The sequence below is a fragment of the Emydura macquarii genome, unplaced genomic scaffold, assembly GCF_026122565.2.
Source record: "Emydura macquarii macquarii isolate MOO-44397 ecotype Brisbane River unplaced genomic scaffold, CSIRO-AGI_Emac_v2 contig_2636, whole genome shotgun sequence".
NCBI lineage: Eukaryota > Metazoa > Chordata > Testudines > Chelidae > Emydura > Emydura macquarii.
The window spans coordinates 9436437-9450716 of record NW_027132773.1 but is presented as its reverse complement, the minus strand read 5'-3'; the positions used below and the strand labels follow the sequence as shown (position 1 = coordinate 9450716).

The window sequence follows — 14280 nt, the reverse complement described above, 5'->3', positions numbered from 1 at the left end:
TCATTTTAACTAATAGGAATGGGGGAGGCACTTAAAGCTGAGTTTTAAATTAACAGGATTTTGTTTAGTTTACAGAACTATTTGCATTTTAAGTGAAATCCCTCATCTAACCTCTCTGACTTTGCTCCTTCCATAGTCTTTTGTTCTCTCCTCCCGAACCTACAGACATGCAACTTGTAACAAAATGTACCATTCATGTTTAAAATAAACAAGCCAAACTTTTCCCCGATCAATCTTGCTAGCTTATTTCCAGTACGCTTCCCATTCCAGTACACTTCCCATCCTTCGCTAATTTCATTGTCACCGAAATATTGAAGCCTCTAAAAGTATTTTAAATGAAATAATTTTAAATAAATATTTTAGCTATGTAATATTTAATTAGAAAGTTATTGGTATTTTTCATTGGCACAGAAGGTTGAAAGGACACAAGTGCGGACATCTTGAAGTCAGTAAACAATTTAATTAGGCATTAAAAATTAAGTGTAAAATGTTGGCAGGACAAACAGAAGTATTATATCATAGCAGTTCACAACCAATTTTAACATACAAGCTATAGAAGGTGTTCACAGGTAAATCATACATATAATGTGCTTTAGGAAAAATATGTCTCTATAAGAAGTACAAGGGGACATCCAATAAGACAAGAATTTAATTTTATAGGAACACAGAAATTTCTAGAATAAATCAAACCAGTGATTCATCTAGTCCAATGTCCTGTCATTGACAGTGGCCAGTACGAGATGCTTCCAAAAAAGATGAAAGAAATTTTGGTCAATAATGGAATAATAGTCAATAATCTTCCCACAGAGGAAGTGTCTTTCTAACCCCTGTCAGTTAGCCATTGGTTTATACCCTGAAACATGTGGTTTTTAATATTGTTTACCATATCCAATATCACTGGGGATGTTCAATATTTTTGGAATCTTCCTAAATTCCAGGTCTCCGTTGGTAGTGATGCAATACAAATAGTTGATTATTGTTCAACTGCCATGTAAAAAAATATTTATTTTTATCAGTTTTGTTTTCTTTAAAGTTAATTGAATGTCCCCTTTGGTCCTGCTTTGTGACAGAAGGTGAGGAGTATCCAATTCACTGTCTCTGCTACCAGTCACTATTTTGTATATTACTATCACGTCACCTGTTATCTTTTACTTTCTCAGCTAGGTACTACTAAATCTCTTTACTCTCTCCATACCTTAAAAAGTTTTCATAGTCCTAGATTCCTATTTCTGCTACATCTGTTTTGAGACAGGGTGACCAGATTCTAACATTAGACAGCCTTACCTAAAATAAATATATAATATTTTAATTGTCATTAACCCACATTCCTTATATATTGTAACTTTCTGTTTGCTTTTTTTGACCACTGCTGTACATTGAACAGAAGCTTTCTTTCAGCTGTCCTGAATGATGCCCAAGTCATTCTCCTAAATCATTACAATTAATTTAGAACTCATTGGAACATAAGAATTGTTGCATTGGATCTGACCCATGGTCCAATATCCTGTCTCCAAAGTGGCTGGCACCAGATGCTTCAGAGGATCATGCAAGAAATCCAGCAATAAACAGATGTGAGATAACCTGTCCTCCATGAAGGTCTCATCCTAATCTGTAAAAGTTACACATTGTTTTAAACCTTTACGAATTAAGTTTTATATCCCTTCTTATTCTTTTTTGGTAACCATTAACTATAACAACTCTGGATATTCTTGATGTCTATATAAATGTCTTTGAATCCTGCAAATTTCTTGGCCTCAATGACATCCTGTGATACTGAGTGCCATAATCTAGTTGTGTTGTGTGAAAAAAATCTTAGTGTTGAATTTGGCACCCTTCTATAGCACTGAATGTCTCCTTCTTCTTGCTATTCCCTATCCTGTTTCTTATGCTTCATAACATACTATTTGCTTTTTGAATCATAACTGCACAATGAGCAGAGGTCTTCATTGATCTGAGCACACCGACGTTCAGGTCCCTTTCTGGCATTGATCCTGTTAATTAAGTATCCGATAAAGTGTACTAGTATGTATAAGAGTTTGGAGGATAGGGGCATAAGCAGAAAAATTGGAATTCCTTTGCATATTACAGTCTCTCTATTCATACCTCTCCACATGCAGCTGACCATAAGAGATATTAATCAGGGAAGCCTTTAACAAGGGTGAAAAAGGAAAGGGTCCTTTGTGAACAAATTATGATATTTTGCACATTATTCCTCAGGCATGTGCTGAAAAGACATGCTGCTAAATTAATGTACAGGACCTATACAGCTATGTGCACAAAGGAAGTGAGGAGGAGAAAGTGGTTAAAGTGAGCTGGTCATTGGATTGGGAGGCAGGAGACCTAGATTTAATTGACAGCTCTGTCACAGACTTCCTGTGCAATCTTGGGCAAGTCACATAGACCCTGATCCACAAAGGTACTTAGGTACCTAAACTTAAATTTAGGCACTTAAAAAAAACTCCCACTGAACCCCACAAGTGCCTAAACTCAGTTGGTGCCCAAGTTTCCAAGTTCCCTCTGCATCTAAATTTCTCCTCTGGGCATGTACACTGCTGCCTCATTCTAGGCATCTTGATGTCTAATCCCTGAGTAATCCACGAACCAAAGGAAGATGGGCATTCATCTGCCTATCTTGTGGGTAGAACCCAGTCGGGTAGGTGGCCTGGTGGTACCTACCAGATCAGGTCCAATTCAAAATATGCTTGGCTTATAATTTTAGCCCAGTGGTCAGTTGGGATGTAGACAATCTGGGTTCAATTCCTCCCCCCCCTCTTCTGCCTGATTGGGAGGAAAGATTTGAGCAGGGACCTCCAACCTCTCAGGAGGATACTCTAATCACTGAACAATGGAATATTTTGATGTGAGGCACCCTCAATCTCTCCTCCTGCTCCACTTTGGATATATACTTAAACAGTCATTGGAGGAAGGAGACTGGACCTGGGGTCTCCCCCTTCCCAGGTGGGTGCCCTAACTTTCAAGCTACAGTCAGTCCCATTCTCTCTCTCTGTGGCCAATGACTATTTAAGCATTGATCCAACGTAGAGCAGCTTCAGCATAGAAGACTGCTTACCTCCGAGATTTGGTGACAGTCGACTTGCGTAACTCCCATCCACTTCTCTTCTGTGTGCCATCTTCACCGCACTGCGCCAACGGGAAGCACGTTCCCATCGATACATCGCTAAGCCACTTGTGAAGGTGGTCTTAATACGTCAATTACTGAATCAACTGAGCGGGTCTTCACTGACCGCTCAGTCGATTTAGAGAAATTGATCTGACGGCGGTGACTTTGCCGCTGTCAGTGTTGCCGTAGCCTCAGAGAGCCGCACATCAGACTATCTCCTAACTGAGGGGTTAGCGCACTCACCTGCTTACTCCAAGAGATAAGTTCCTGGCTATGGATCACTAGCAGAGATAGGCACCTCCTCACAGCCCAGACTGAGGCACCTTAACCCTGTGAGAGGGGCAACCCTTAGGACACACCAGTCATCCACACCTCCCACTGGCTATTTAAGCAGGCTCCCCCTGCCTAGCATGCGGGGCTGTGTAGATCACAGCACCTAACTCTCCCATGCACCGGACAGGTGTCTAGGCACCTATCTCAGGCTCTGTGGATACCAGTGCTGTTCCTACGAGTTTCTAGGATGCTCGGCGTTGCAACGCCTAAGTGCCTTTGTTGGCCCAGACCTTAATCTCTCCGTGCCTCAGTTTCCCCTCTACAGACCAGGTCAGCAGCCCACCGGTATCCCGAGGTGCCCTGATGAGGAAGGGAGAAGGGGCAAGCCGAGACGGGGCAGGCCAGGGTCCCTCGAGCCTCCAGTGCCCTCAGCCGGTGCGGCCGCTCTCTGGCCCAGGGGGGAGCAAACGGGGCTGCTCGGACTCATCCCCGGCGGGGAGCTCAGCCGCCCGGCCCTTAGACAGGCTGAAACCGCCGCCCCACGGGCCCCACCTGCGCCGGGTACCGCCGCCTCCTCCCGCCGCCACTGGCGCTGCACACCGCGGCCGCCCCTTCCCAGAGCGCACCGCGGCTGGTGCGGGCCCCACTCACCCGCGTTCCCAATGCCCCCAACGGCCGCGACTGGGCCTCGGCCCGGCTGCGCCCCACGCAGCCCCGCCCGGTGCCCGCGGTCGGTCGGTCGGTCACCCCCCGCCCGCTCCTGGGCCTTCCTCTGCCGGCGGTGTCAGGGCTACAGGCACCGCCCCCGGCTCGGTGGCCACGTGACGCGCAGCCGGCCCTGTGATTGGCGGGGCGGCGCTGGCGGTGACCTTTGCTTAGGGGCGGGCGGGAACAGCGGGTCGCTCGCTGCCAGCCGGCTGGGGGCTGAGGCGAAGCGAGCCCGGCCGGCAGGCAGGCCCGCGAGGGGGGCCCGGGGAGCAGGGCTCATGGATCAGAGTCAGCCGCCGCCGGAGGCCGAAGGGGAGGATTTCGGCTACCGGCTCTTTCCGGAGCGGCACCGCGACGAGGCCACGCCGCAGCGCAGCTTCCTGTCCACGAGCCTCTTCACCTTCAACCACAAGTGCCGGCTGATGCTGCGGATCGCCCTGGACACAAGTAGGCACCGGGGGGCGGGGGCGCCCGGGCTCTGGCAGCGCCACCCGCGGCGTTGGCGTGGGGCGGACTCGGGGGCGCGGAGCGTCTCCTGCCGGGGCCGCGGGTTTCCGATCCCTCTCGGTCACACGCCAGCCCCGCTCGGGCAGCTCTGGCGGGGCCCCCCGGCGCTCGGCGGGCGCAGGCAGGTGGGTTTCCGCGCCGTGCACCGAGTCTGCCCGCCCCGCACTCGGCGAGCCCTTGCCTTGTTTCTGTGTCCGCAGCTCTCCTGCTTCCCCCGCTCCGCGGCCTGGCCCCGCCTTTGACCCTCGGCTCTGCGGCTGGGTCGGCCGCCGGCCGCTGAGATGTGTCTCATCGGCTTTAGTCGAGGCGGTGGGGCTTGTGGCGCTGCTGGCGCTAGCCCGAACCGGCCGCCGGGCGAGCAGCGGGGGCTGCGGTGCGCGCCGCCAGACGCCTGTGGATGAAAACGGCTGGGGGGCTGGAGAGGGTGAATTGCGCCCCCTGGTTCTAGGGCTGGGCGGTGGCTTAGCCAGAAATAGGTAGCGCTTCATCCGTGCCACAGCGGCCAAACGCTATGGTGGTTTGGTTACAGGAGCCCCACGTGTATTTCCTTTGGCGATTGAATGTAGGCCCCCAAAGGTGACAGTAATCTGTCACCTACTCCTGCAGCAAAGATCTCTAGTGGCTGTGGCACTGCGGAAAGGCAGCTAGCAACTTTGTGGCAGCTTCATTTCTATTAAAAATGGATGGGTTTCCTAAATGCAGCCTGGAAATAGGAATGCTGTCAGCACCGCCTCTTTGGTTAATTATAACTTCCGTTTAGCTTGCTTTGCCCTAACAGTTTTAAATGTGCTGAGGATGTTTCTGTTAATATGTTCTCAAAATAGAAGCTGGAGGTATTGATTTTGGCAGCCAGTGAACGGGAGGGAGGAGACATTTGGAGCTTCTGGCATCTGTGATTAGATACAGGAATTGGTTTGTGATTAACCAAATGTTTCTGTTAAAGTGATCGCCTCTAAAAAGCCCTGTTAGTGTTCTTGAGCTTTTGTCTTGCTATGTAACGTATCTTGTTCATCTTCCCTATCTGCACTAAGTCTGGTTAAGTAAGTGAAGAAAATAACCTTCCAAAAGTGGCTGCTATGTATTCTTTGTCCCAGAAGGCCTTTTCCTGCAGCTCTACTTTCTCTCCTACAGATTGAGGGCATATACTGATTCTACGCATAGTCTCCATTATTTTACACTGAAGCTGGGTCTATATTATAAGTGCTATACCACTGTAGTGTACACACTTACTACAGTGTTGGAAAGTGGTTTTCTCATTGCTGTAATAAATCCACCGAGAGGCCGTAGCTAGGACGACCTACGTTTTAGGTGTAGGTCTGGCCTGACATTATGCTAAATTCCGTACAGGACTCATCTACGCAAGCATCTGCTATCTAAATAACATCTTGTGTGCCCTACAGTAGATTGAGCATTGTATGACTTTGAATGTCACTTTTCATCAACCTGAACTGGGATAATTGTAAATTGACTTCTGATCCAGTGATTTTCCAAAGAAAGTCACAATGTACTTAGTTTAAAATACAGTGTCAAATTATCACCATATAAATATTAATTGTATAGTGCTCACTTCTTAATTACCTTTTGTGTAATAAATTACTGAACTTTACTTGCTGTACAAAATTTTTGTCTAGAGAAATTGATTGCAACCATGTTTTTCTAGGTCCATATGCTCAACTTCTTCTTGCTGCTATGAAGCATTCTGGCTGGTAGGTCCACCTCTGGCTTGTGTGTTTTAGATTAACTTCTGTAGTAAATGGAATTTTTTAGCAATCATATTTAAAACTTGCCTTTAACTTCATACTTCTTGACCTTTCAGTACTGTTTATAAAGATCGGCACTTTGTGTGTGAAGACTGTGATGGGAGTGTTGGTGGAGGTTTTGATTCTGCAACATCACAGGTGGGCATTGATTTTGAATGTTTTAATACCCACGAAATGAAAAAGAAGATAGAAGAAAATGCATTTATAATCAAAATCAGATTTTTAAATGATGTTGGAAGTTTGAGTTAAATCCTTAAAAGAAAGGTAACTAAAATCTGATAGACCCCTGCTTGTGCTTAGATAATGATGCTTCTTTGTCAAGTGCTTTGAGCTCTGCTAATGAAAAGCACTATGGAAGAGTTATTTTTAATGTATGTAAAATGACGCAAAATATGGAGATATTGGTAATGGTACACAGCAGGCTGAAGTTGTGGTTAATGGAGAAAAATGGTGGGATCCTCAAAGTCCTAAGTGTTGCAGGTGACCTGCCCTGGGTCTTTGAGGGATTGTAGGATAGATATGAAATTAAAGAATTAAGGTTGGCCTTAAATTTAACTAAAGAAATATATATGTTGTAAAGAAAGGCCCTGATTAGCAAGTAGAAGGAAGGCCTGAAAATAATGAGCTATAAGGCCAGAAGGAATGAAGTATGGGAGAATGTCTGGTTCAAAGAATAATTAATAAATTAAATGAAAGTTTCTGAAAAGACTGATAGAGGTGAGTGCAGGTAGTTTTAAATAAAAAAGAGAAACTGTTTTTAAAATGAGCCAACATGGCTTACCAACCCCACATACCAGTGTTACCTCAAAAATTAGGGCCTATGTGAACCCTTATGCAAAGGAAAAACCATTGGCCTACAAGAAGGGGGAGAAGAGATAAGGAGGAAAATCCTTGGGGAGAAAAGAGGTTGTAAATCTTATCTGGATTAAGACTGTAAATAAGGGCTCAGTGTCTCAAATTGTTTTTTAGCTGAAGTCGGTAATTGGCAATGACATCACTTGTTTGTTAAAAGGTATAAAAAGTAAACTCTTAAAAGGTTCATTGCTAATACCTACCTGACCACATTGGAACCAACCAATATAATGGAATACATCCTAGAATACTCAAGGAGCTGACTGAGGAGAAATCTGAGCCATTAATGATTATCTTCAAAAACTTGTGGAAGATTGGAGAGATTCCGGAGGACTGGAAGAGGACCAATATAGTGCCAGTCTATGAAAAGGGAAATAAGGCCAATGTGGAGAATTACAGACAAGTCATCTTGACTCTAGTACTTGGAAAGATAATGGAGCAAATCATCAAGCAATCAATTTGCAAACACCTCAAAGATAGGAAGGTGATAACTAACAGTCAACATGGATTTGTCAAGAACAAATCATGTCAAACCAACCTAATAACTTTCTTTGACAGGGTAACAAGCCTTGTGAAAGGGGGGAAGTGGTAGATGTGGTATATCTTGTCTTTAATATTTTTAGTATTGTCTTTAGTATATTTTTTCTTCATAGATTGTTCTGTGCCAGAACAATATTCACCAACAATCCTATATGAACCGAGTGGTTACACATGAACTGATTCATTCTTTTGATCATTGTCGTGCACATGTTGACTGGTTCAGCAATGTCAAACATTTAGCCTGTTCAGAGGTAAGTCAACATGCTTGTCACACACAAGTAGACTTCTCGATTGAGTCTGAGTATTACTTACTGGTCATTATTAGAGGTGTTTCATGCTGAGCCAAACATTCTGTTCTATCCAAACATAATTCAGTATAACTCCTTTCTGCATCCTTTTTTTTTCTTCTTTTGGTTCAATCTAGAGACTAGATATGTTCAAATTACAAATTGAAATACTTCTAGAAGTTAACAAACGTTAATACATAATACATATTTGTCTGTTTCTGATATGTGACAAAGTGAACATAATCACATTTCAATAGCTACAGAATAAAGTATGTAGATGATAGTACAGTATTAATAAAGTTCCTTTTTCTACAAATAAATTAATATTTTGTATCATTTTCACAGTAGTATATTAGAGTTCAAAAGTAAGGTTAATAACAAAAGTAACTTTCTGTGAAATATTTACTTATTGTTACATTGACTGTAACCCTAATAATCATAAACCTCTGTTCAGGACATCCTAATCCTTTGCTGGAGAGTGGTTACCTCCAGATCATTATTGAGGGGAGAATAGTTGCTTGTGTCTTCTGGAAAACTAAATGGATTATGAAATGAAACTAAGCTACTTACACAGGTTACTAATAGTTCATTTTGGAATATGAACTAGAACTATGTGAAATATATTTCCATGCAAATGTCATCTTTGTCATATTGACAAAGTAGAAAATCTCCTCACTATTACAAAAATTTTATTCCATACCATAATCAAGATAATGCAATTGTATAGCGTTAAATGGCATCTGTGTCATTTTAGTTGTTTAAAACATTTAAGAATACACAAGCCAGATTTCATAAAGGTATATTGTGTTTGCATTTATTTTATCTGAAGAAGATGCTCTTTAAGTGGAAGTCAGCTTTTATTTCTGTAATTTTTCTTGAAAATGAATTTGGTTTAGTGTCTAGTAGCCAGATATACAGTATCAGTAAAGCCACTCTGGAATTCAGAAATATCATTATCTGCCAACCTGCTGTTTGGCACTCTATAAATCTCTAAGAGACAATCAAAGTATCTAAGTGCTGAACATCAAATTAGGATATAAGATTTAACACAAGATTGGACTCATGCTTTTTTTCTGGGAATTGCTTGCTTATACGTTTTGGTTGTATACAATCACAGTGGCCCTTTTTTTCTTTGTTGTGTGTCCAAACAACTTTTGCCCTTCAAACTATTTTTTAAATTCACCAAATACAAATACTAGCTTCCTCTTATGAAACAATTTTTTTTCCCTGCACATGATTTCCAAAAAAAAAAAAAAATTTTTTTTTTAAACTACTAGAGCAGTGTTTCCCATCTCAGAAGGCAGGCCACACTAGGGAGGCCCCAGACTAGCCTAGAGGACGGAAAGAAAATGTGAGGCAGAGAAAAAGAACATCAATGGATGGAGAAATATGCATGAAGCTAAGTCAGTCCTGCTCTTAATTCAGCTACGTTCCTGCTACTGTGGAAAATGCAGCGGGTGGTTGTTTGAAAACCACTTGCCTGCCTTCCTTTCTCATAAAGCAGCCCCGAATGCAAATCGCAGCAGGAACATCTCATAGCGTATTCAAATTCAAGCAGTGGCTCTAAGTTTCTCTTCTCTACTCCTTGGTCATGCATTTCAGCTGCAAAAGCATGTGTGACTTGGTCCCCTGGAGTCACCAGTGGACTTTCCCTCCACAGCAATATGTAGCCTTCTATGGGGGTGGGAGGCAGGAGGAAGGAAGGGGATATTACAAAAAGAAAAAAAATTAAAAGAAGAAAAAAGCAGAAAAGTACAGGATAGAGCAAAATCGGGGGGGGGGGAATAATCATCACTGAACAATGCCCTCGTATAGCTGACACCTGGGGGACAAAACAGAGTTCAGTCTTCCCCAATCCAGCACAATGGGTGGGGGGACTCCACCAGAAAAATGCTGGAAACGACTTAATTACATTAAGACTTACTATAACGCTCTGAGTTTTCCATTTATTTTCTGTGGTCTTTTGTTTTCATGATAGATTCGAGCTGCTAATCTCAGTGGAGACTGCTCACTTGTAAATGAAATGACCCGGTTTAAGTTTGGATTAAAACAGCACCATCAGGTAAAGAAGACTCTGCCTTGTAAATAATAGTGACTTATGTTAAGGAGCAGTAAAGTATGAATATTATCGTAGTTCATCAGCAGTATACCAACTCTTATTAAATTCCTAGCCACAATCTTACCACAGGCAAAAGAGTGGATGACTGGAAATCATTGTAAGCCTTTGTAAAATTTTATATTTCCTGTCCACCCACCCGTACCTTACTTTCCCTTCCTTTCCCAAAAACCCACATTCTCCCCTCTTGCTTCTTAGGCTTCATTCCTTTTCTCTCTGCCACTTGTACTTCCCTTTCCTCAAGTCATCCCTATATCTCTGCTTATCTACATTCCCCACATAATACTGCCCCACATTCCACCCAGCTCACCCCTGTATCTGTGCTCAGGGTTCCCATGTTTTCCAGCTCCTCAAGATGCCCTCTCCTCTTCCCAGAGTCTCCTCCATCCATGGCCCTCTTCACAATATCTCCTTGTACTTGGCTCCTCTCCTACCTTATACCTGTGTTCGAAGGAGGAGGGGAGAGAAGAAACTGCTGCAGGATGGAAGCCTGATTGGTAGTGACTCCTCTTCACCCCCCTGCTTCTGTTTCTCCCAGGCCTTTTCAGAGGAGGGGCATAAGTGGCAGGGATGGAGCTGAGTGGCTGCAGCCTCTCCTGCCTAGCTAGGATACAGCAGCTCTTTCTGGCAGTAGGCTGCAGTGAAACTCCTACTCAGTCCAGTAGCTTAAATGGCAGCTGGCAGGAAAAGAAGAGTTGGCTGAGTGTTGCTGCACAAAGCAGCAACCTGACTGCTCTCTGTCCCTCCTGCTACTCTTGCTCCTTCTTTCTCTCCAGTCAAAAGTTTGGGGGACAAATTATGTTGTTGATCCCCTCCATCCTACCTTGAAAGCTGCCAGGGACATGTTGCTCCTATAAATAAGCCTTGATTCTGTTGTCCCACACTTTGCTTAGCCACTTACACTTGTGCAAAGTTATACCATTCTCATTTGGTAGAATTTTACATTCACTGGCCAATGGTGCAGATTTCTACTGTGTCTCTACTCCTGCCTCTGAAATCCCCTGAGCCATGGAGTCCTGATCATCCAGTGGTTCTGCAAGAGGCTTCTCTGGGGCTGGAAGTTGGGAACATACCATGAATTTCCTGCCTTTCCTTACTACCTTTGCTTTGCATGTTCTCTGCCTATTTTTTTACCAGCTTTTGTTTTTCTCTATTATTCTAATTTGGGTGGGGAGCATCTGGCCCTAAAAACAGATTCCAGAGCTGTGCCATTGAAGATGTAAGTGCACTAAATGAAGGACAAAACTGAAAGGAGAAGAACCTTGAAGATCAAGCTTTAACATATTTTAACACACTTTTATAAGGGTTACTTTTTTTTTTTTTTAAAGAAAAATTCAGATTTTTGGATAGGTAGAACCAATGCATTTTTTAAAAAAGAGCTCAGTTAGAGGTTTATGGTTCTTCCAGCTCCAATTTCTGCTTAATAAATTCATTACAGCAGGTCACTGGTAAGAACAGAACAAGAGTGACCACAAATGTCCTTTGAGTAGGACTTTTTACTGAAGTTTTATTTTTTGTTTACTACCTATAGAAAGACTCAAAAGGATTAAACTAAAACCAGTTTAGAATATAAATTTAGTATAGAGTTAGACATGCAGCCCCTTACTCAGGAAAGGCTCTCCTAGACTTCAGTGGGACTCTTACTTAAGCACAGACTACAAGAGTGAACTTGAATAAATCTATTACTGGCTGATCTAGAGCAGAAATGACTGATGGTGGCTTGGGGATGCTGTGTATCCTTTTCTTTTTAGAGGAAAAGCCTGATATGTAACAGTAGCTACAGAAAGGTGGGGTCAAGGAGAGGAACCACATGAGGGAAGAGAGAGAGATGGCAGAGGAATTGATTCATTTAGATCTCCTGTTTTATCATAGTTGAAAAATGCTAACTGAAATATAGCTGTTCATCTTTGAGCAGATTTTCTCTTGTGTGAATGTCTACGTTGTACAATTCTTTTACATAAGGCCAGAGTTTTAAACTGTATTTTAATTATTGCATTTCTTCTTACTGCATGAAGGTTTAGGTGTGTAATGAAAATAAAATAGTTAATTTTAGATGGGAGAAAAATACATTTAAATGATCAGCAGTTTGTTTTTAACATCTGTCTGTTAGGAACGGTGTCAATCTTCTGTCATACATAACTGTAACCTTAATATTGATGCACGTGTAATAGAAAGCAATATTTGGCTAGATCTGTACAAAATGGTTCTGTAATTCTGACCTTCAGTCCTCAAATTGTAACTACAATTTTTTTCCCCATTTCTCTCAGACCTGTGTACGAGACAGAGCCATTCGCTCCATTTTGGCTGTTAGAAAAGTTAGCAAAGAAACAGCAGAAAAAGCTGTGGATGAAGTTTTTAACTCCTGTTTCAATGATCATGAACCATTTGGAAGAGTCCCACACAATAAATCAGATGCAAAACAAGCTTACAGAGACTTTCAGAACCGGGATCGATATTATGCAAATTTGTAAAGGAGACTGTTAATTGTTAGCAGTGCTGTCACACTTGAAAACATTGCATGTACACCTGGTGGTGGTGGAGAGAGGAAATTCTGGCAAGTAAACTACAATTTTGTATGGAAAGTTTACACAAAAGCCAAGTTTCACTGATGAGTTAGAAGTAAATGAGCAAGAGCAGTAAACCAAATATTTCCTCACCTGTTTGCCAATGTTTCATTTGACATATCAAAGATTTAATCTGCTTGTTTCAATTCATGTGTAAATCTGCTTAGTCCAACTAAGAATTGGTTTCAGAATGTTTCTTTTATCTTTACTGAATAAAGTGCTTTCAGATATTTAGATTTTTACAAATTGTGTTGTGTAGATATGTCTGTATATAATATTGAAAATTGAGCATTCCTTTTTCAAAATGGGTACCTAAAATCAGGATCTCTAATCCACCTATGGGGAACTAAAGATTAGGTGCTTAACTGCCACTTCAGGTGCCTAAGTCCAATATTTAGATCCTCAAATCTCTGCTTAGCTGCTATCTACCCCGGTAGTTGCCTACATTTCCTAAGCACCTACATTTTTGCTGATAGGCAGCTGTGTGCATTCCCAAGTTATGACACTCCACACCTAAGCCCTGGCAGGATTCACAAACTAGGCATTCCTCTGCTTAACTCACCAAAGTGGTGGTAGGGCTCAGAGGCCAACTCAGAGGATGCCTACCAGATTGGGTTCCATACAAAACACAGCTGGTGTAGTAGTGGTGTGATTCTACTAGGCAACAGGGTGCCTCGTTAGATTTTTGTAACAAAGCCTAAATCACATTTGTGGATCTACCCTTTTAGGACTTGTCTTGTATTAGAGCCGGTCTTCCTGATACCAGGAAGGCAGTGTCAGTGTAAGCCGGCACACATGCATATGCTACCCAAGCTGAGGCTGACACTTTGTGTGAACAGTTTTAGGCTGTGTCATTTCAAGTGCTACAGTGGCACCACTGCAGCTATGCTGCTGTAGTGTAGACACCTGCTACAGCAACGAAAGAGGGTTTCCTATCACTGTTTTAAATCCACCCTCTTGAGAGATGGTAGCTAGGTCAACAGAAAAATTATTTCATCAACCTAACACTGCCTATATCAGGGCTTAGGGGAGCTTAATTAAGTCTCTCAGGGGTGTGAATATTTCACTCTTGAGTGATGTAGCCAGATTGACCTAAGTTTTAGGTGTAGACGAGCCTTGAGACTAAGGCTATGTCATCACTGACGGTGGCAAATTTGCCGCCGTCAGATCGACGTCTCTGGATTGACTGAGTGGTCAGTGAAGACCCTCTCAGTCGATCCAGAAATTGATGTATTAAGGCCACCTTCTCAAGTGGCATAGCACTGCGTTGACAGGAACGCAGTTCCTGTCAGAGCAGTGCAGTGAAGTCGGTGCACAGAAGAGAAGCAGAGAAGTCGATGGGAGTTATGCAAGTTTTTTGCCTCGCTTGCGTAACTCCGGTCGACTGCCGACAAATCTCCAAGGTAAGTGAAGACAAGCCCTAGAGCAGTGGTTCTTAACCTGAGGTCCAATCAGCACACAGTTGCAGCCCATGTGCCATCCTCAGAACCATACAGGTAGTATTGGATGTAGCCCATAATGGTAAACAGGTGGAGAACCACTGGACTAGAAG

The 14280-nt window shown here is 43.0% G+C and overlaps 2 protein-coding genes across 5 annotated transcripts in view; one reads left to right on the top strand and one right to left on the bottom strand.

Annotated features, from left to right (window-relative positions):
* Nucleotides 1-4151, bottom strand: part of RPAP3 (RNA polymerase II associated protein 3) — a 37494-nt gene extending 33343 nt beyond the window's left edge. Inside the window, exon 1 of one of the 3 annotated variants that reach the window (XM_067564142.1) lies at nt 4046-4151. Coding sequence is in view for 1 of the 3 variants with exons in the window: in XM_067564141.1 (XP_067420242.1) it covers nt 3071-3109 (39 nt within the window). In the remaining 2 variants the exon portion in view is untranslated. Of the gene's footprint in view, nt 1-3070; nt 3143-3364; nt 3564-4045 lie in introns of those variants that run through there. The other 2 variants (XM_067564143.1, XM_067564141.1) reach the window with 2 other exon arrangements.
* Nucleotides 4152-4302: 151 nt separating this feature from the next.
* Nucleotides 4303-12974, top strand: ATP23 (ATP23 metallopeptidase and ATP synthase assembly factor homolog). 2 transcript variants are annotated; one of them, XM_067564147.1, is made up of 6 exons: nt 4303-4549; nt 6270-6315; nt 6426-6507; nt 7875-8012; nt 10027-10110; nt 12432-12974. In XM_067564147.1, exons 1-6 carry the CDS (start codon nt 4381-4383, stop codon nt 12633-12635), a joined length of 723 nt encoding a protein of 240 aa, XP_067420248.1. In that variant the 5' UTR covers nt 4303-4380; the 3' UTR covers nt 12636-12974. The 2 variants fall into 2 exon arrangements, with proteins under 2 accessions (XP_067420248.1, XP_067420249.1); XM_067564148.1 differs by lacking the exon at nt 4303-4549 and adding an exon at nt 4717-4734.
* Nucleotides 12975-14280: the final 1306 nt, after the last annotated feature.

What these genes read in the sequence shown, in the direction of transcription:
- ATP23 (XM_067564147.1), top strand. Translation starts at nt 4,381, where the DNA reads ATGGATCAGAGTCAGCCGCCGCCGGAGGCCGAAGGGGAGGATTTCGGC. An exon ending in GCGGATCGCCCTGGACACAA is followed by an intron (nt 4,550 to 6,269) that starts GTAGGCACCGGG and finishes ATGTTTTTCTAG; the next exon opens with GTCCATATGCTCAACTTCTT. An exon ending in GATTAAAACAGCACCATCAG is followed by an intron (nt 10,111 to 12,431) that starts GTAAAGAAGACT and finishes CATTTCTCTCAG; the next exon opens with ACCTGTGTACGAGACAGAGC.